General features: G+C 37.6%; 1 protein-coding gene across 6 annotated transcripts in view; it reads left to right on the top strand.

The window, feature by feature from the left end:
• SLX4IP (SLX4 interacting protein) overlaps window positions 1–22,909 on the top strand; it is an 81,866-nt gene that overhangs the window by 26,518 nt on the left and 32,439 nt on the right. For 5 of the 6 annotated variants that reach the window (XR_013339660.1, XM_077781963.1, XM_021540268.3 and 2 more), the window contains 2 exons: window positions 7,688–7,777; window positions 10,798–10,921. Coding sequence is in view for 5 of the 6 variants with exons in the window: in XM_021540268.3 (XP_021395943.2) it covers window positions 7,688–7,777; window positions 10,798–10,921 (214 nt within the window). In the remaining variant the exon portion in view is untranslated. The remainder of the gene's footprint in view (window positions 1–7,687; window positions 7,778–10,797; window positions 10,922–22,909) is intronic. The other variant, XM_077781962.1, reaches the window with a different exon arrangement.

Raw genomic sequence — 22,909 nt, 5'->3', positions numbered from 1 at the left:
TTTTACGTATTTGGAAAATGCAGTGTTTCAACCATTTCAGTAAATTTAACAATATTAAGTAGCTTGGCTTGCTACACTTTTTTAGCAAATAAAAATACTTTTGCTTTATGTATTTGTCTTAAAATTTGATCATATGCAATTAATCTATCTTTAATCTGTTAAATTATTTTGGCATAAAGATTTAGCATCTGCAAGTATTTTACATTGAAACATGGCCTGCAGATGTTTGGTTTGGTTTTGTGTTGCCTCCTGCTTCCCCATTCAGTAGCTGCGTACTGCGGTAGGTAGCATTGTCAGGAGAGGCTGGAAAGGAAGGGAATTTCAGAGCAGGTGAGACTTCATCTCTTAGAATAAAAAGGAATCTGAAATAATTGCAAAGTTGGACACGTGGAACAATTTCCTGCATGGGACTTGCCCTCACTTCCCCGTTCTGTTTTTGTGAGAGGGAAATCAGCCCATCCCTGCAGCTGTTGGACACATAACTCAGAAATATATTTGTGGGTGCATCATGTGCTGGAGAGCTGCTGCTCCTTCATCTCAGCAATGGGCACCTTACCTTGTGAAACAAACACTGTGGTTTGCCTCTTCATCACCTTATAGAAAGTTTGCAAATTGTGTTTTCGTGCTACTGGCATCTGGTTTTATTTTCTCTCACAGAGTTTACATCCGAAGATACTGAGGCTGGTGTCTCCACCTATTTTTTATTGCACTTAATTTTCTGTTATATTTAGAAACTAATAAAATCAGGCGGTACATTGCTCATTTCCTCAGCCCTCTTGTATGGTGGCTCTTTTCATGCTAAACAAATCCATCAGTAGCTTGCCAACACATACCTAGTGATCTTTTTTTGATGCTTTAAAGTCCGGCAGATTAATATTAAAATACAGCATGTATTATTTAAATTACATTATATTGTATTAAATTACAGCATGTAAAGTATGTATGGGAAAACCTTTGGAAGTCATTTAACAAGTTGAATGTCTGAAAAAAGGCCCTCAAACCTTTTTATTTCTGGCTGTAATTTCTTAAAAAAAAATTGTTGTCCTGTTACAATTGGCAATCTTTAGGAGTTCTAGAAGCTTTAGTGGTCATTTCAGTTGTTTTCATACCTATTGCTGTAGGACCTGATCATTACAAACCGCATAATTCAGCCATATGGCGTGTTTTGTACAAAGTGTGTACAAGTTCCTTTTTCTTTCCACCTGGGGAAGAAACAAAATCCCAGAACTGACTTTGTAGAACCCAAAAGAATGTCTCAACTCCAGTTTAGTATAGCAATGACAAGACAATTCTTCTCATTAGTTACTTTCATAGTAGCAAATTTTTATCATTGTTATTATTGATAGAGTAAAAGTTTGGTAAGGTAATAATCTTTATCTGCACCCACTTACCAATGATCAGGTGATACACAATAAAATGGTACCCTGTGGCACTCTGTTGGTGTGGCAGAGCCCTAGGAAATGTCTTTAAAAATTTTCAATTAAGAATTAATTGCATTTGGGTAGATTGTGAATGTTTTCACCTCCTCAGTTAATATGGCCATTCACCTTCCCCAGTCTGAAGTGGGATAAAAGCAGGTTGTTGCAGACATGGATATTTCATCATCGCTTGCCCACAATGATTCATAAAATGCCATAGTTTTTAGAATAATACTTTGCAACAAGAGGGTGAAAGCAGCTTGTTGGAATCTCAAATTATCTTTTTATTATCTTGAGCAATTACTGTGCTGCTATTTCTGTTTTTCTGGATCAGTCCTGACACAGGTAGGGACATGGTATAGCCTTTCAAAATGATGGTGAGATTGCACTGTTACTTGGAGACTTAGCCCGAAGGAAAAACTTGCTTTTTGCAATTGTTTGAGCTCCAACTACATGACTCTTTTTCAATATGTGGGCTACAAAACCTCCTACGGAATTGGGATCAGACCAGCACAGATTGGCAACCTAAATTAAGCTTAATTCTCTCATGCAATTTAGGCCCCTTTTTCAACATTGTACCTGATAGAGCAGTTCTCTGAGACCAGTTCAGATGTTTAGATTAAGTAATTACTGCTTAGCCTGGCTGTGGGTGATGAACTGAAGGCTCTGTTTGCACTGCAGCATTCTTATGTTGCTAAAAACATGCAGCTCCTTTACCTCGGCAGGTGCTTGATTTTCTGAAGGAGTTGTCTTCATTAATTTATTTTAATCTGTTGATTTGGGTGGATCACTCACAATTATGTGCTTTAACAATAGTGTTTGTCCTTAATTTGAAAGTCTCCAGTATCATACACAGCTCCATCAGATCTGAACTCCTTAGTGTTTTTTATGTTTTCCTAAGAGTTAAATCACTCACAAGTATTTCTTGTTTTCTTTTCCCATAATTTCTTAAGCTTAATATCCTATCCATCTGCATCTGTTAAGAATCTAAAATGCTCCCTTGATGTTGCATCCTAGTTGCATGAGTTGTCAGGCCACATTTATCAGAGGATTGTTCTAAAGGCTTGTTCTCTGCTTACGCCTCTTTGCTTGGCATGGGAACCTCTCAATTTGATCTTAATGTGCCTATAGCTTATTGATTGAATTTTTGAATAACTGCTTTTTCTCTTCCACTAAAACACCAGAAAATTAAACACTCCTCCTTTCAGGAATTCCTCATACATAAACTGTTCTTCTAAAAAGTCAACCACTTGTGAAAGATTACTTAGATATAACTTGTAGTATGCAGGTTGTAAAAGGGGAATTTCCTCCCTGCTTTTGGAAAGTCTGACTGCATTTTAGGTTGTCCAGTTCCTGCTGAATCTGTGTATAATTTAGTGTAGCTATCTTTGAGGATAGATCTTCTATTTAGAACCTGTTATAGCATTGCCCTTGATCTGCTGCTCCCTTTTTACTGTTGCAGTGACCCCATAGATATTTGAAAACAGGGAATTTAAAAGATCTAGGTGATGTCAGCTGATGGCTATAATCCTTCTTTAATAAGAAGGATTTATTTGTTGAAATTGTCCTACAACTTCAGGATATAAATCTATGACAAAGTACATGCTTTGTACAATTTCCAGAACCAAGCAGCTCTTATCCAGAAAAAAAGGTCAAAAGTGGAATATATCCATTTTCCCCTCTGACATTTGTATCATATTTCTTGAGCATTTTCAAGAGCGGACTTGTTACATGATTTCCTAGAGGGATTCTGCTTTTGGCTTTTTCTGGAGGCCTCTCTAATCTGTTCTGCTCTGGTTCTGTATCAGCTGTTGAGAAATTTTTCTATAATTGCCAACTGCTCTTGTTAGGTGAGCTCCTGATTAATCTTATGACAGCAAAACTGTTCACATGTGACCTGCTGGTGTCTAAACCCCCCCTGAAATTGAGCGCTGGAGAAATATCTTGCTTTGAGCATTAACCAGGGAAGCACTATTTCTGTGCAACTTTGCTGTCTGGTGAAAAAAAATTCTATTATTTTTCCCCCCTCTCCTTCCTCTAATTTTTTGTGTTTTTTTCCCTAGAAGGATGACATCCCTCCCTCAAAAAAAAAACAAAAACAAAACCAAAAAAACCCCCTGGAGATTCTCAAGAAAAATATGTGGAAAAGTGTATGTGCATCAAATTGTAACTTTATCTACTTAAAAGAATGAGAAATGTACAGTGTTAGCTGTCACCAAAATTCCTTTATCCCCTGATAGCCGTCAGCAGTGGTGGTGGCATAAATACCTATCCTAACTCCTGTGTTTATACAGGTTGAGGCATTTAAGTGTTGGAACAGTGTTCCTATGGTTTGGGAAAGTGTCTATTACCTCAAATCATTGTGGTCCTAGACATGCTTGTAAGTGAAAGTTAAATTAATATTATATAATGACAAATACATCTTTTGTGCTGTATGCTCACTTGCCTAAGTGATTTTTGCCTCTTGCTATTGCTGTGTTAGAGGAAAAAGTCAAAATATTGTAATCATTGGTGCCAATAGTATAAACAATAGGAAAACACATGATTTTCTTTGGGATCAGAGAGATAAAGGAGGAGAATAAACTTATAATAAGCCTGGAAAATGTAAATTTTTTTATAATACAGTTGGCACAGTGTATAGACCAATGATTAATTGCTCATAATTATACTCAATGCTGTAGATATTAGAACTTGCTTGACTCGGTGCAGAACATTTAACTGATTTTCAGAAAGAATTTAGAAAGGATGGAAAATATTCAAATTTTCCTATTTATTTTAAGACAAGATATTTCACATAAGCTTATGCGTGGTTAATTTTATTTTTTTCCCACAAAATCTCTTGGCTGTGCTAATGCATTCTGGATATGTCCTATTAATTTTGTCACTATGCCAGAAAGGGCTTCCAGTGACATTTTTTGAGTGGTCATTGGGATCAAATCTATCTTCTTTTTTTTTTTTTTTAACTATAGACATCATCTAAGACTGGAGTAAAATTCTCTCTGTAACAATAGAGTAGCACTGTGCTCAGGGAAGTGGGAACAGTAGAAATAAACAGTCCCTGTATGTTCATTATGGAGCAGTTTTGAGTGTGTGGGGGTTGCAGCTCGGCTCCTTCCCGCCCATCCCAAAACCCCGTCAAACTCTCAGATGTTTCTGTTCCAGCTCAGCTTCAGTGAGTTCTGACCCTCCAGTCCACATCTGTTATCACAGCAATGGGGAACCCTAATATGTATTTTGGGAGGCTGTTTCTGCACGTGTCTGCTGTAATGATGCAGCACATTTGGAGTGTGGTAACTGAGCACCCCACCCTGCTCATGCCCAGCGTCCTGAGGACTGTCTGGTCATAAGGACTGGTTTTATGCTGTTCACGTGATGCAGTTTAAAGAAACAAGAGTACCCATGTAGGAGCCCACTGATTGTAAAAATGGGTATAGCAATAAAAAATATTTGGGTTTATTTACTCATTGTGGGATTTTCAACAATAGTTCACCATCTAGTATGTGCTTCTTTAAAGGTTTCAGCAGGTTATGGGCAGATGACTTTGCTTGAATGACCACTTTGCATTGGGTTTTGTTCTGTTTACATTACATGTCTGGTTATATTTTCAATTTGCAGAGTCTATGAAGTGATTGATGTATTTGCATAAACAATTTGATTTCTGAAAAGATGTTCTGAATTAAATGCCATAGCTGTACAACAATACACTAACAAAGTTCTGAGATCATTTAAAGCCCTTTGTTTAGTAACACAATGAATGTCATTAGACTGTTACAGTGGGAATGTGAACATTAAAAACAGCTTGTAAAAATGAAAAGTTTTTGAAATATAGAATTATGGGGGATATCAACTTGGAGCATCTGCTTCTGTCTTTAATTTTTGAGTGAAATGTTTTCCTATTGATTCTTGACAAATATGTTTTCCATCAAATCAGGCATTCAAGTTTCAGTTTTGACAATCATACCTCAAAAACCAATTTTCACTGCAAATTTTGAGATGGATGTTGAAAGCGTGAAATTAAAAGTTGCCGTTCTTTTTGTTTGCCTTTCAGTTGTGGTACTTAGGAGTCATGAGTTGTATCTTGCAGCCACACTGACTGGAAACACTTCATTTCCACTAAAATAAAATCGAGTCTTTTCATGGAATTGCGAGTCTTTTCATGGAGTTGCATGCCATCAGAATAAAAATAAAAATAGAAACTTCTGTAAGAGCATCAGATCTGCTAATATAAACTGTGTACATTTCCTTCCACTTGTCTTTGTTCTCTACCATTATTTGTATTGGCATTTAGTCTGTACTTCTCCTTTGCTGCTGGAGCAGCCCAAGTTGTATTGAGCTGCTCAGTATAAACACCATTCTCAGAGCTGTACCCTGTGAAGGCACATGAAGCATAGCTCAGGTGTAGCTCAGGAATGCAGGGGAGCCTGCATGGGAGCTGTTGCTCAGATCACATCCAGGACTTAACAAAAATAAGAGATAGCGAGGCTTGGGAAGGGCTGCACTTGTGTTCTCTGACTCCCCCTTTTCTGTTTGCCTGTGCCAGTTATGCTTCCCCGTGTTCTGTCCCAAAGCTGTCCTGATTCTGTGGCAAAACTGTTGGCTTGTGGCTAGTGAAATATTTCCAGATGTGCTGTCTACAAAGGAGAGTGCTCCAACGGTGAGAGGGATAGAAATCTTCCATTGGGGAACCTTGACTATTATAAGGATTTATACACTATTTATATCTGTTTTTTCTTTGAAGCACTACAAATGTTTGGTGTGTTTGTAAAATTTTCAAGATCGTTTTAACTGTTCCATTGTATAGTTTTGAATGCGGTTCGTTATTTTTTTTTTTTCCAATTGTTTCAAGGTTGGCAACTGAGATAGTGCCACTCAGAAGAAAATAATTACAAATGTTCTGTCTCCTTGAAAAACAGGTCTCTACTTTGTATCTGTATCTATGTATAAAGTTCTGTAATCAATAGAAAATGATACCAGTTAATGTGGCGCATTTGATAATTAGAATTTTCTTGATGTATTAACTACTCGTTTGTTGTCATTAGTGCTGAACCATGAATAATTTACAGGCTTTCACTTTATAATCTGCAGTGTCTGCTAACTCTGAAGTTCAGTAGTCAATTTAAAATTTGGTGGAGCCGACTAATGATTCACCAGAGATTTTTGTGAGATATTTTGTCATCCATTTAAAGCTTGGAAAAGTCTGCTGTTGCAGCCATCTGGCAATTCTTGGTTTTCTGGAGGAAAGAGAAGCCTTTTGATGCAATAGATCAAAGCATTCTTCTCTTTCAGTCACTGATACCTATAAGTAACTTAGAAGTTTCTCAAAGTTATTTGACAATGCCTGTCTCATTTGCCAAACTTTTGTGTTCTAGCTACAATACAATATTGGCCATGAATTATACTTTAACTAGATTTGAATCATTATTTAGAAATGTCTGTTTGCAGTTGATTTACAGATCCAAGTGTTTTATTAACCAAGAGGTTTTAAATTTACCAAATATGCTGTTGTGACTAATAAAATTGATGCTAAATCTTGTTGTTTTATTGCTAATGATATAGGTAAAGGTACTTTCAGCAACTGTACTTGTGCTACACCATAAGCCTGAGATGCAAGTGTACCTATCAAGGAATTTCAGAAATAGCTGATGTGTTTTGGAATGTAGCCTGTATCATCCTAATAACTGTATATAGTCTTTAGTAATAGGTGAGCCTTATTATTTAACCATTCAAAGTACAGATGACAGATGTGGTAAGTACCAGATATCCACTGACAAGTCCTTCAAGCTTGCTGTTCTTTACATTAGGTAGCTTGGAGAAAGGAGAAGACTTCTAAGGTGCTGAATTTTTAAGTATTCAATCAATTTCAAGTGCCAACTAGATAATTTCAGAAATTTTCAGAAATAGAATGACGTGAATTTGGTGAAGAAATAGCTAGTTTTTCACACACTAAATTTTGCTTGAACTCAGATTTAAAAGTGGCATTTAAATAGCAGAAGAAAATTCCACATACTTTTGCTTGTCATATGAACATTTCAGTGAGCTATCCAGGATAGGTCTGGTGCTCTTGTTCCTTGTTAAGTCCACAAACAATGATAAATTCGTAATTCCATACTTCATGAACTTCCATGATTTAATATTCTGCCTGCTGTAACTCTAAATCAGATGTGTGCTTACCTGATTGTTCATCTCCCTGTCTGCTCAACATGTGCTTCCTAGCAGCTACAGTTCAACATGGTTTTTTTTGGTGTTGTTTTTTTTTTTTTTTTTTCCAGTGTGGGAACTTTGCTGTCTTGGTGGATGTTCATATTTTGCCTCAAGGCTCCAGTAAAGACACCAGCGGGTTTTCAGATCATGAGAAAGAGGTACAACAAATATCCATTCTACTTCAAAAGTGTGTGGCTGCAGGGAAAAAGTTGAATTGCCTTGAACTGTTCAGGATTTTTCAGCGTTAGGAAGATACTGTTAGTTATACCTAACCATTAGAGGTTGCCATGGGACCCCTAAGTAAACCATATGTGCTTTTTGGGTCACCAATGACCACTTTAAATTTGCTTTTTAATTTTTAAACCCTCTGTATGTGCACATTCATTCATCCATGCATGTATGCTGTGTGAATTCTTCTGACTTAACTTTTCATTTAAAAATATATTTCTCATGAATGCTTGTAAATTATCCTGAGTGATATAAACCAGAATGTGGCAGGTAACATTTTGTTGGTGAAATATCTTCCTATTAATTTTTTTTTTCTTATTCTGAGCAGTGTAAATGATGTTGCATTTAGAGGGTGCAAGAAAACATAAATATGCAAGATAAACCGTAGTAGAACTCTTGCCTCTTATGGAAAGAAACTCCCATTATTTTTAAGTGTGTCATGTGTATATCATGATGAAATTGTGGAAAATCAGTGAGCAGCAAAATTCTGCCTGTAACTTTGATCAGCTTGTAGAGAAATCACAGAGGATCTTGTGTTGCTGGCGGGAGCTTTCCCCTGTGTATGGGAACTTGAGAAGTTCCCTGTTGAAAAGGAAGGCAGGACGTGTTTGGGATGCCTGTGGACTTTCCCGCAAGTCTCCCTTACGGTCATTTTCAGCAGATAGCTTCCCTAATAATACCATAATTAACTTGTCACTGCACAGTGTCTCCAGACATCTCAGAGTCATACATTTCAGTGAAATTAAAAAAACCAATTCATTAATATCCTGAGTGAGCAAAAGCAGAGTATTTAGCAGCATGTAGTTCATTTGATTTGTGCTTTATTAAACAGAGAAATAAGAAAATAGGAAAACCTCTCTTTTTTTTTAATGACTAAATGAATGCTCATTACCTTTTCTATTTATAATCAGTTGTACTCTCCTGGTTATCTGAGTTTTAAGCATTCTCAAAATGTATTTTGTAAGACTGCCAAAACAAAAGAGATGAATTTCAGGAAATTAGCTCATGATTGATTTAATAAAGAGGCATGACAGGGCAGCATTCGGTGCATTTCTGTGACTGCATGTTTTGAGAGAAGTACAAAGGTTGCATATTTTCAGCAACTGAGAAGTGTGAGTCAAATAGCTTTGCAATTCACTTCCTGAAAGTTCTGTGCATCTTTGTGTGAGGGGAGAAAAGGTCCTAAAGAAAGATTATTCCAAAATATTTTTATGAGAGCTTTTACATGTTCATCACAAGTGGTTTTCTGCATTTTTGTTGTTTCTAAACTCTAAAAAAGGCTCGTGGTGGTGGCAGCCCTCTCTGCCTGTCTGTGGGAAATGTGGATGCCTCTGTAACAAACACAATTCCTGCTGATCCCCTGCTTACTCTGGCTGAAAATCATGGGCTTGGGCTCAAGGATCCTGGTGATGCTGTCCCAGGGCCCCTCTGGCTGCTGGCTCCTTGGAGCACATGCTGTGGAGGGCAGGATGGAACAGCACCAGTGCGCAAAGCATAGCCCTGGTGTGAGGAAATAGAGCTGGGTGTTGGAATGACCACCATGGCACACTGCTGTGGCCAGCTGGGTGTGAAGATTCTTGGGATTGCTGGGAGAGGTGGCAGTTTTTTCCCTTCTTTCTTTCTGCCCTTCCAATTTCCCTATCCTTTCTTTCATACCCCTTTTTCCCTGGAATAGCAAAGTCAAAGTTTTATCTTTACTCTCTGAGGTCTACATAGTTCTTTGTGGGGAACTGTTTAAATCATGTTTCCATAAGACTAACAAGTAAAATATGTTCCATGTAAATGAAGGAAGTGCAAGGTAATGTTTATTGCTGCAGAAGGAACCAAAGACACACCATGTTTCTGCTGCTTTCGAGACCTTCTCATTCTAACCCCAACACAGGGCCATGAAGGAATGTGTAATGGGAGCACTTTAATGAGATAAACAGAAGGATAAGCAAATACAGGAATTTATAATTGTGTTCTACAAGCAGAAAGGAAAATTGATTTCTTACTGTAAAGAGAAAATACTGGTTGTGATTGACTAATGTATATGCCCTGCTTTCATTTAGAGTAATGTATTAAAAATTTGTTGTTCTGGGCACTTTCTACATTAATCAAAAGGAAATTCCAAGGCAAGATAGTTTAGCTATTACTTACATAATTTTATCTATTACCATAACACATTATAGAGGTAAAATTATATTTTGTGTGCTACTATTGCTGTGAGCACATAGTTGTGAACAATGTAAAATGAGAATACTGAGAGAAAAGTCTCAAATATGTGTGTGTTTGTTAAGCTTAAAACTTACTCTGGTATTCAAGAGATGAATTTTTGCTTTTTACTCCAAGTATTTTTTTTTTCTGGGTAATTCTGGCAGAAGGTTTTGTTCTTCCTGAGTTGTATGTGGTTTTATTGTGCTTTGTTGAAGAAAGTATGAAAGATATGAACAGTTATGTTTAGGAGCAGAAAAATCTAAATTAATTAGAGCAATTAAGTTGCTGTGACCTAATTTGCTCAGTCTTATCCATCCCCCCAATGCCCTCCTCCCCCACAAATTAATCAGAATTGGAGCAAAATATTTGTTGTGGTTTATAAGTATTCTTGCAGAGAAAGTATGTTGACAATTCCTGAGAGGATTTTTAGTAAAATTTTGCCTAAATACCTAATGTTGTGATATATTTTTAACATGTATTTTTTATGTTTTTTTTTTCCTACTTTGCATGCATATGAAACTAATTTCTGATTTTAAAAATATAATGTATTTCATATGCCAAGTAAGAATTTCATAATGTACTTCCTCTTTTGTTCTTTAGAAAAATTGATTCCCCTCCTTGTTCCCATCCATTTCCTAATTCATGTGCTTCTCCTCTTAGAAGGAGAGGAGCTGATTTTGTATTGGTTTCTGCTGTGTGCCTGTGGGCATTTCTGTAAATTTAGATCAAACCAGACCAGTGGTTTCTTTTTCAGGAGGTCTGCAAGCTGCTAGAAGAAGTTGTTGCTTCAAGGGTCAAACACTACTTGGAGGCACCTAAACAACGTGGCCAGTGGAAAACCATGGAACAGGGATCATCTGGGCCTTTGTTTCTTACTGGTAAAAGAAATTATTTAACTTGGTGTGCTATAAAGTGTTGTGGAAAATACTATTCTTTATTTTTTCTGTGAAAAATTTGCCATCAGGAAGGCCTGAAATAGTTGATGTTTTGGTCTGGAATTACTTAGCTATGTTAGTGAAAAAATTAAGTAGATTTTAATTTTCTGTGTTGCTTAAAAGTGAACATAATGCTGGTACTATTAGTCCGAGAGCCTATCGTTAGAACTAAAAAAAAAACCAAACCAAACAAACAAAAAAACCCCAAAAAAACAACTTACACAATCCTTGGTACTGCAAAATTGATTGAAATCATGGTGGTTTCTTAAATCTCCTTTCTACTCACCCATTTAGCTTAGAATTTTAAATAGATAATATATTTAATTTTCCTTTTACTTTTGGCAGTCTGTTCAGTCTTAAAATGGTGATGTGATATGATGAACACATTTTTTGTGTGTGTGAGGGTGTTGAGGCCAGTGGGTGCTATTTCAGTACATCCACATTTTAAACTAAAGATCATGATCTCTGTAGCTTGGGCCTTACTGTTAAATCAGCTTTGGGTCTCAATGGCTGCCAGTTTTTGTTTAGTACCATTTTATTGTTGGCATAATGCTGGGATTTACAATTGATAGATTTATATGTTGGTCTTATACCAGAAATTTATCTTTAAATAGTTCTTAGGCAAAAAATTACTGGTGCTTTTTACTAGTCTGGAGCAGTTTATAAACTTGTCTCAGAAAAGCTGAGCTGCAGTAGTAAAGCTCTGTGCTGGCCATGTTTTGTCACATTTCCTTAAATACAGGAGAGATCTCTACTGGAGTATGGCTTCTGCAATGCACGTGATTACATACTTACACTAGATCATCACTATGCTCGTAAATTTTACAATTCAACATGTATTATATGAATAGTTTCAATTGAGAACAAGTTCTTTGCCTCTTAAAATGCTTTCCATTGTTGAAAAAGGTGTATTCCTATAGAATGCTGGTTGGTGGTTGGAGCTTTACATGCTATTGTCAATAATAATGATAAAACACAGGTTATATACTGTATGATTGGCTTATTATTGCAAAATTTTAGGCATATATGGCAGCCAGGTTCTTCTGCCATGACATGGGCTTTTTCCCACCCCTCAAGAACACAATGCCACATAAGCAAGTGCTTCAGGCCATTAAAGGATTTCCAAACCCTTTTCTTCCTTGCAAATAGTACCTACATTTTATCCCTTTAAAATATTATTCTTGTTTGTCAAGCACATGAACTTTCAGACCCCTGTACTTTTCTGATTGTGTGGGAGATTGGTGAGAGACGGTGAGATTGGAATTTTTAAGATTTGTTGAGATTTTTCTGTGTTTTCTTTTATGAAGGGATACTTTTTATTAGTTACTTTTTAAAGTTTCCTGCCTCAGTAAAAAGTAGATTTTGAAAAAAATATCATTTTATAAGGTAAGACTGCCAGACATAATAGTTGTTTTTATATATGTGGGTAGATGCAACACTAATTTAGGTGTGTTTGTTAGAATTTAGGGTCTTCTTTTTTCTTTCATATCATGAACTTTCCAGTAAAAATACTGGTATGCTGTCTCAGGGTTGGGAACTGATCTTCTGACTTCATTCTTCCCCTTATTTCCTGAAAATTAAAAGTTAGGGATATGCAGTTGAGGAGGTCATCAGTAATATCAGTGACAGTTTTGGATTGAAGGATATTTACATTGGATGAGGCAGAATGACTGTTTCATCAGTTTTCTGCAGTTAAATCTCACCATCATTAATTAATAATAAAGAACTAAAGGAAGAAAACAGGTTGTGATAACGAACATTCATGTTCAGCTTCACTTCCAAAGCCAGCTCTTTCTTTTTCTCTCAGCCTGCTTTGCTCAAGGCTGTAATTTGTAAGAAAGGAGTGCTTTGTTCAAGCCCAAGAATCAAGTTTCTTCAAGTTCCATTGGAGTCTGTTCTTACCTGGGAAGGAAATAACAGAATAGGTGGGTGTTCACTGGGGCAACGGGCCCTGCCTCCAAGGACTGACCCTTTGAGGCTAGCCACAGAGCCAGGGGGCTGAACCAGCTACCTCTTGTGTTGTGCCCTCCTCTCTGGGATCACAGCTTCTGTTTCTAGGCTTCAGGGAGATGGGTTTGTGTTGTTCACACAGATGAAGTGCCACATTGCAGGCCACTGCTTGGCTGGCAGGATTTTGTACCACACAAAGGAATGCAGGAGCCCAGTGTGCTCCATGGGCAGCTCTTGCTGTGTTTGGAGCTTAGGAAGAGTTTCTGAGTTCTTCAAGCTCTGTGTGGTTTCTTTTGCTCAAAGTTATTCAAGTCAGTGTGGAGTTGCACTACTGTAAACCCCCTGCTCTTGTAAGGAGGTGTGTATCTACAGAGGGATCCTTCACAGGATTGTTAACTGCTTGCTTACTCTTTCCAGTCCTTCAGGTCAGCAGTCCAACCCTGGCTGTAGTTGCATCATTTCAAGTCAATTTTAACTGTTTGCTGTACACACTACAGGATTTATTCGAAATTTCTTGAAAAGAGAATTATTAGATTAGTATTAATAGGATTTTAGACTACCTTTAATGTTACGGCATGTTGTAGTAAGTTTCATTTCAGAACTAGAAGCCAAGCTACCGTAAGAGTTAAGTCTTCTACTTCCTTATTACTATAACAATTTGAAGAGAAAATTTTCACCTATCACAGCTTCTTTTTAGTATTAACATTATATTATGTTTAATATTAATCGTGACACTACCTTTTGTTTTTTGTGACACTTAATGCAAATATCCATGCAAGTTACTTGTTAATTTACGTTTCTTTTCCATTTGAGTTACACCCACACTGCAGTGTGCGGTGGGTCTCATACCAGCTCATTAGGAAATCTGTGGGTGTTACACACAGGAGAAGAAAGAAAGAAGGAAAGAATGGAAAAATGAGAGAAAGTAGCCAAGACAAGCAAGTTCTTCCTATTCTTCCTTCTGTCTGAACAATTTCCACACCCTTCCCAAATGGCCAGTATGAACAATTTGCCAAAGTAAGCTTTAATTTAGTCTTTGGACATAGGTTTTGGTATCAACTCTCTGTTTCTTGTGTTTAATTAATGTCCAAATGTGTTTGACTTCAGTTTATTTTATTTTTTTTAAAGAGAAATTTAAAATGGGATTGATTTTCCAAGGCTGAATTTTGCCTGCATCTAATCTGCATGGCCAAAATAATGCAAGAAGTTCATCAGCCAGGTATGGCTTGTGATTGCATTATTTGAAGTTTCATATTCCACAGAAAGTGTCTGGTTTTGATCAAGAGCAGTGAGAATGAAGAGGAGATTACAGAGGTCTGAGTAGAGGGATTAAATATACAGGAGAAATAGCAAAGGAAGAACTGAAAACAGTAAGGAAGAAGGTGAGGTTTACATGGGCATAGAGGAAACAATAAGGAGAAGTGAAAAAAAATGTGGCTGTTAGAAATGGAAGGAAGGAAGAAGGTATATTGTGAACTGACCTTCTTCCCCCTCTTGAGGGAGGAAAAAGTTAACTATGTTTTTCCTACGAGTAATTTTCAGATTTACTCTCATTCCTTGCCTAGTATCCTTGTTGTTTTTCTTGGCTTGAAGGTGGGACATTTTTGCTCTGATTTCAGATCCTTTTATTGTACAGTCTCTTCTACAGTGAAAATAATTAGAGAGCATGCTGTCACATGGCACAGTGAGCTCCCAGCTTGATTTTATCTGCTTTCCCTGGGACTCTGTGTACTTTTTAATGTATTTTTAACTTTCTCCCCTCATGAAATGGGGCTTACTGTGATCATGAGTCCATCTTTTCACCCAGTTGCTTCTTGCAAATGTGACTGTACTCTATTAACAGGTAGAACTCTCAGACTTGAAATTCTCAGACATTAGCTTCTTATAAGATTACTAAAATGAGAACCTGGAAGAGGTACAAGAACTGTTACGAGTAGTTCAGCCTTACAAAGAGCTGGAGTCAAAGTTCATGTCTAATTTAGTATAAAGAAAAATGCATAAGATGCAACTTCATAAGAAAATACATTTCTCTTGCTTATGAAGCCATTTTTTGGCTCCTGCAAGCACACAAAAAATATACAATAAATCATGATGGCAAATATTCCAAACTCTTTTGGCCTTGCATTTTAATTTGAACATGATGATGTTTTTAAGGGAAACACCCTTTTCAGACTGCCCAGTTTGCTTTAGGAGTTGCTGTAGTACATGAATTGTGTGAAATACTTGTAGGCTATGTCCCACATTGTAGTCCTGTAACAGCAAAACTGATTCATTCCCACCCTCCCAGCTGTTAACTCGCACTCCTCTGCTGTGAAACTGTTTGGTTGGCTTTGAACTAGAATCTTTTCACTTGCCTTGCTTGAACAGCAGCTCTACAACACTTTGATGGGTGCTGCCATAGGGGTCTGGGGAGGAATCTTTCCAATGAACTTGAGATTTGGAGTTGCACATTGTAATATCTGTCCCTCAAAAGAATTACATTGCAGCTCTCTGCAATGGACTCATTTATGATTTGTGGCCAAGTCCTGCAGATCTGTGTGAACTTTAAACTTGCATTCATCTGTCTGTGACAACAGAGGTCCCTGAAGTATGCAGTAACTTATGCAATAACTTAGGAAAAATGTTTTCATTAGTGTTTTGTACTTAATATTTCCTGGTTTTGCTTTAGATTGCTTCCCTCCCCCCACCGCCCATTTTTTACAACCAGATAATGGGGAATAAGGGTATCTTTTTTCACCAAAGCATTTTTCTATAAGATCAAAGTTATATATCTGAACTCTTTTTTTTTTTTTTTTTTTTTTTTTTTTTTTTTTTTGTTGTTGTTGTTTTGTTCATTTCTAAGGGTAATGGGTATTTGACAAGAACAAAAGAAATGTCTGTACTTACACACTCTTGGGGCGTTTTCTTTATTTGTGATTTTTTTTTCCTATCTTACCTTAGATTGTAATACAATAGAGTTGGGAAAAATGCCAAGAAGGGCAACAGAGATCCTCTAAGATGAGGAAATCCAATACAGGGAACAGTTAAGTGTGCCTGGACTCTTCAGCCTGGAAAATATATCAATTATGGGGAATACAACCAAAATCTATGAAATAATTTCTTGTCTCAGTCTCTTCCAGTTTGAGAATAAGGGCGTATCAAATGAATGGAAATGCTGTGGTAGTTATGAGAGCTGTGGAACTCTTTGCCAAAGGATAACAGATATGATAAAAGCTTGTGCTGCGTCCACAGCAACGTGGGAGAGTATTCCAGGGAGGGGGCAGAATCTCCTCTGTTGCACTAAAGGTCTGAGCTGAGAGGGCTTGGAGCCTAGCAGAGTATCAGGGAAGTAACTAAGTGCTCTTGGCTCTTGTATTTTAGGGTCCCCTTGTAGGCATTTCACAGCCAAGGTAGGTCTTTGGTCTTCTTCTTTGTGGCCTTCTTACCATTGTGCCCCTCTGAAAAGGAGACCTCATTCAGTCAGAGTCAGTGGGTGTCAGAGGTTGTGAGGAGCTTCTGCACTGCCTGGACTGAAGCATCTACCTTGGGAAGGATCTTTGGTGACACTGATACTGGCAGAAGCCTCAGCAGTGGCTCTCCCTGTCTTACATGGGATATTTGCAGCTGCAGCATTAGCTGGGTTGAATATGTTCTCCATATTTTACTTCTTCCTTGGTGGCAGCTCCTCATTAAATTATTTATGGTCTTGGGCAAAGAAATAAAATGTTGTACTTATTTTAAAGATGTCCTTAATAAAGTGTTTTATATAGGTAGTGTTGGATTGAAAAAAAAAAAACAGGACAGTTGTTTAATTTGGTGTATTCTTGTAAAAAGGAAGAATTTGGTGTTGGTTTTGAAAACCCTTAAAATACTCCCTGCCTTAATGCATTGTATCACTTTCTCGTGGTTTAATCTTATTTCCATTTGTTTGTCTCTTCCCATACAACTTTTTTCATTTTATGAAAAGAAAAAATATCATGGAAATGAATCCTAGTTATATGTGTGTGCAAAAAGAAGTGTTTGCATGCACAAACAGCTACTCTCTTACATATCTATATGAGCTATAAAGGTCTTCCTTTATCATCCAAATATTTCCGCAGAGTAATTTTGCTGTTAGTACTCAGTTTATGCAATGACACATATATTAATGCAAATTTAAAGTTTATCTTTGGAGTTTTCTTTCTATAGTTAGGCAAAAAATCAGCATCCATTAATCATGTGTCTTTACAAAGTGGAGTGGTGTGTCTCAGTTTCTCAGAGTTGGCTGGAAGTTAATAGGTAATTTATCTCTATCAGTTAAAAATGAAGTTTAGGGTACTAGTTTGATGCAGGTGTTTCAAGTCAGGCAAGATGAACCCCACCTTTAATTTCTGATTTGATACTCACCTGAGAATATCAAAGTGACTCTCATGTAGGCCAGGGAATGTACCCTTGGAAAGAGCCCTTGGCATGCTTGTTCCAAGTGGGAATTCAGCATTTTTGGAGGGCACATGAAGCCAATTTGAAAACCTGTCCCTAAGCAGTATTTCTTACTTGACTGCCTTACTCTTCTTTGCCACATCTTTTCCTCTTGGAGGTGCTCTTCATGTGTGCTTTCTGCAGGTTTTACAACTTCTCCAATCCCTTGGAACCAGGAATAAAGAAGATGGATTCTCAGTGCCCAGCTCATGGACTTGTTTTAGCACTAGGCACAGCTGGAAGAGGTGGCAGATAGGTTTGGGGTTTTTGAGTGCTCACTGTTTTTGTTTAAATGTTCTGATTCTAAAAATTAACTAGGTTTAGTAGCTTATTTTGCCTTTAGTTCAACTGTGCATTAAATGAGATTAAAAAAAAAAAAAGGATTGATTGTTACTTTGAAATTATCTATTGAGTTCCTTTTTAAAAAAAAAAACCTGCTCTTTATTAAATGTTTCTAAAGAGAACAATATTGTTTTGGTTAAAATGTAAGCAAGAAAGAATAGGGATTTGAAATAAAACCTAAAAGAAATGTGATTTCCCTAGAAATGTTCAGAGGAATTTACTTAATTGCAACCAGAAGTTTGACCTGGAAGTGTAATGCTTTGACCTTTTAGCTGTCTGGCTTCCTAAATGTGTTGTTTTGCTCTCTTTAAACTGTGAGAAAATCTCTTTTATACATCTTTAACCCTTGCCTTACCTTAAAGTCTCAGTAAAAATCTGCAAGCAATCACTAGCAAAAGAAAAATCATCATGATATTTAAAAAAAAAAAAATCGTTATAGCTATGTATTGAGCATTGAAGTCCTTTATATTTTCGTTTTAACTGGAAGTAATTTGGGGTATAATTTCACTGTTAAATATGAGTGGAATTTCTTTTAAACTTTCCATGCTACCATATTACACAATAATACTCTCCTTTGTTCTTAAGTTTCATTATCATATGACCAAGGTAGAAATTACAGCTTTTAAAATTTTTGTGGGTTTATTCATATTTGGAAAATTTTTATAGGCCTTCATGGGACTCTGTCCAGATACGGATGGAGGGCCAATTCCTGAGAAAAATTATACCTCTTTTCTCAATGTTAGTAGTTTAGTGAGAGCAGTTCTAGATGTTTGATTCACCCCTGAGTACCAGGTATGTTGTGGTTACTACACACAAAGTATTTCTGTGGACTACAAAGGCACAGTGGCACACCGCAAAACTAACCCCACAAAGCTTTGCAGAGCCCATGCCTTAATTTAGTAAAAAAACTGAGAGATAATTAAATAAAAATTTAGTAGTATAGTAAATAATAAAGACTTCTTCTTGAAAATGGGAGGAAGAAAGTTCAGTATAATTTTGGCTGTGTTGTGGACTTAGAACTTGATGTATGATGAACTTCAGACAGATCAGAGATGTTCTAATGCACAGCAAATTACACATATTCAGGGAGAAACATTCCATACTCACTGTACAAATCCATGCTTAAATGCCAAAACTTACTTTAGAGAGAACAGTAGATGATAGCTTTGTATTTGTTTACTGAGTATTTTTCTCTTATTCCTTTAATTAAGATATTTCGTTTTGTGGGTTTTTTTAATGTGTACATATATGGGCCATAGAATATGGGCAATGCCTGTCTTTTGTCTGCTGTTTTCTTGCCATGGCAAAAGATAGGATTGTGAAGTTTGGTCTTTTGCATAAAAGACCTTAAATTTCCTATTTAGTGTTGAGGAAGAGGGTGTTCTGTGTACTTTGTTTTTTGTTCACTTGGCATCTGTTAAGGTGATGTCAGAAAAGATGGCTGCTGAGCTGTACCATTCAGGTGGTCCCTTATAACACCATGTTCTTGAGTGAGCTAAAATGATTTGTTTTATACAAACCATTTGCAGTCAGTCTCCAGATCTTTGCACCAGAGCCAGAGCTGAGCTTGTGGCACTGGGCAGATGCTCCCAATCGTGGTTGTTCTTGGTCTCTTTTACTGGCATCCTCTTTGCATCAGAGCTTGTGAGAGCCAAAGGACATCCAGACTTACTTAGAAATAGAGCCTTTCAGCAGCTGATTTAGTTAAGGTCAGTTTGCCAGCATTTAAAAAGAGAAAATACAGAAGGCTCTATTGTAGTACTTTCCACCTATTTGCTACGCCCCAGAATTTCCTTCTGTTCTGTGTTGTTGCAAATCTAACAAGAGACTCTTGTGTGAAAAGACAAAAACCTGTGAACCTCTGGCACAACTTGCTTTATTCAGACAACAGCATGAAACTGCAGGTTCAAGTCCATACATGTCTCTTAGAACTCACATTCTTTTGAAGTGTCCTCTACATGTTAGGGTAGGAAAGGAGTTGACTATCAATATCTACCTCTTAGCTACACTGGGATAGCCTAACAGAAATTCTCAAAAAAAAAAAATGGTTTTTTTGCTATATATCAAGATCACCTTTGAAGAAACTATGTTTTCATGTTTAAAGTTCTTCATGTCTGCAGTGGCAGTGTTGGGCTTTTTCACCAAGCCCAGAAGTGTTGTAGCCCTGTGATACAGTATATTCCTGACATTTTTAGTGACCCTTGCCTAGAGACCTTGTTATTGGTGGAAGATGAAAGTCTTGGCAGCTGTGGGAGCTCTAGGGTTAAACCCCTTTCCTCTTGGGGATGAAAATTGCGCAGAAGTTATTTCCTCTTGAGAGAGAAAAAAAAATGGTGCCTAAAGACTTGTGAAAGACTTGACTTTATTTGAAAATCTTTCAGTGTCCTAATATTGGCACCAGTGATTTTGCTGTTCTAATGAACACTAAGGGGAGCCAGTCATGTCTGATAAATTCCAAGATGCTAATTTCCACGTTTTGGTTGAGTTTTTTGTGCTTGAAGAAGCTTTGTTTTGTAGAAATCCCTCACCCTTAAAATACAAAATCATCTATTTCAACTACTTAATGGCATAAAAAAAATTTTCTGCAGCTCATGAATTTCTTCAAGGAAAAACCACAGAGCCAGGCTGAAAGGACATACTTTGTGTAAGAGGCACATGCTGTATTATGCACTGTGAGTCAAAGTTGGGTCCATTACAGTGTCTGTGTCTCATTTGAGCCAGAATCTGCCTTCCTTTATCACTGTGGGGAGTTAAGTGATGTGAGTGGTTGGGCCATTTGGGGAGAGCTGTGTCTAGCTAGTCTGTGGGATGTACTTGTCCTGATGTCCCAGTCATTTGAACTGAACCCCATCACAGTCCAGGCACTTGGAAGAGACTTGGGCTTCTCCTGGGCTGCTGACTTGTCAGACAGTGTTTACCACAGGGTTTGTGTTCCAGCTCCCTCTGCCTTTTGGCTGGTAGCAACAGATGCCTTTCTCAAGCCTTTCTCTTGGTTGTTGTGCTCATTCCAGTGGTTAAAGAAGTCCAGGCACGTGGCTTTCTCTGGAATACAGTTTAGATGTTCAAAACGGGGAGCATTCCTAAATAGCTTTCAGTTCATGCCTGTCATGTGTAATTAATAATGTGGTTATTGAGTCTGAGATCAACAAAAGTGTGAAGTGAAATCTCATGTGTTGTTAGAAAATATTTGTCTGTGGTAAAGGTGTGCTGGTCATCAAATCTACTGCTCTACAGCTATCTGCTTGAATGCCTTGGCAGGTGCTGCTGACTCTTACTGCTCATATATTATGGATGGGTATGGATTTTCCAGGAATGGATCAGCCTTCCTCTCCATCCTTAAGTATTAGTGCAGGGAAGATGGTCTTTTTGCTTCAGAGCTGGTGTGTTCCCAGGACCTCCATCAGACTCATCTTGCAGCCAAATGGTTTCAGACGTTCTTTCCCTTATTCTTTCCTCCAGAGCAGCACTGACAGCCAGCCTAAGAAATGCCTTATCCTGGATTAAATTTGGTCAGGATAGTTCTGATTTTGCAGTGAATTCCATACCTCTCCTGCTGGAGGAGAGCCCTACAACTCTGCTATAGGATTTCTCTTTGTGGCTCATACTCTGAATGGTTTGGACAGTGGGCTGTGTCTAGGCTATCCAGGTTCTGCTGGCAGGGAGGTTTCTTCTGCCTTCTTTGAGCTGAAGGCAGACTGTATGGAAAGAATTGATGCCATCCTGACATGTTTCAGTTGTTTTGAAGCTCATTCTTTGTTGTATAAAACTTTGAACTGGGGGAAGATGCTTCTTGTTTAAAGAAATATGAAGTGGATTCCAGATAAGGCTTTGGAAATCTCAGCAGCATTTTTGTTTGTGATGTTGTGCATCTGCTGTCCCTGTCTTAGACTTGGCTTTAAACTTAAATGCCAATATTTCATTTGAATCTCTTCTAAACTAGAAATGGCAGCCTACTCTGCAGCACGTGGTATGGAGTTGGGCATTTTTGGGAAGGAAAGCTACACAGTTAACAGTAGGTTTAGAATTAAATGTTTCTTTTTTGTTTTGTTTACAAACTATCAGGACTTTTGATTCTGTGATGAGTAATTTTAAGGAGAGAAATATGAGTGCTAAAAAGCAGTGTAATAATATGTCTGTAGAGCACTTTGAAGATGAAAAGCTGTATATATTGTAAACATTATTACTGGTATAGCCTAATCTGTGTGGAAAAATTAATCAAGTATAAGCTAAGTGTAGAATTTTTTTTTAATGTAAAATTTAGTGTTTCAGAAAGTCTAATGCACCCGTGTATTTGCTTTCACATTGTAACATTAGAAATTTATCCTCTTTTATTTTTAATGTGTATTGCAATGATTTACTTTATTGTTACTTTCCAAAAGCAGAGTCAGTCCTAATCCACAACAACCTTTCAGAAATGTAAAGTGACTAGGCTGGGAGAAAAAATAAGTATGATATAAAAATACCATATTATGAGAAATGGGTGCCTGTCAGACGTGGAAATGTTTTGGGGGCAGTTGGCCTTAGGCTTGTGCTGTGGCTTTGGACAAGCCTGAAGTGAAGCAGGGAGCCAAGCAGATTCCAGGTGGTGCTGGGGAGTGAGCACCTGCCAGGCTGCTCCAGCTAACTCAGCAGCTCAGAGGCATTTTCCCAGGCTCCCAGCTGAATGGTCCATAAGAGCCATGGGAGAGGGCTTCCCACTGCTCCACAGTGCACCACAGCCACCTCTTGGCAGCCTTCTGGAAGCTCAAAGCAGCCTGGCTGTTTCTCGTTTGGAAAACAAGTGTCACTGGATAGTCTTACAGGAGAGTTGGTGTCTAATGCTTCCTCCCTGTGCGGTGGGACTCTGAAGTACAACAAGCAGGGCAAATCACTGTTCCCTTAAAAGGCAGTGCTCGCTGGTGCCTATTTCAGCTGAAACTGAACTGTGGCTTTTCTAGAACCATTTCTATGCAGTCTCCTTTTGGATTTCAGGGTCTGTTTTCCTTGGGGTTGATTTGTTTGGTTTTGTTTTTCCGTTTGTTTTTGGACTCTGGATCTGATTATTTAGAGTGTCCAGTTTTGAAACAAGAAAAAAACAAAACTTCAGATCACTAAATACAATTTTATTTCTGCCTGTGTTCTGGTAATCCACAAAGGGAGCGTTGTCTGTGTTGCATGGTGAAGGGGAAATTGAAGATGGGATCAACTAGGTTTGCTGAGCCC

Source organism: Lonchura striata, chromosome 3 (genome assembly GCF_046129695.1).
Source record: "Lonchura striata isolate bLonStr1 chromosome 3, bLonStr1.mat, whole genome shotgun sequence".
In the NCBI taxonomy this organism is placed as follows: Eukaryota; Metazoa; Chordata; class Aves; order Passeriformes; family Estrildidae; genus Lonchura; species Lonchura striata.
Note: the sequence above shows the minus strand (reverse complement) of the source record. Positions and strands in the feature narration are given on the sequence as shown.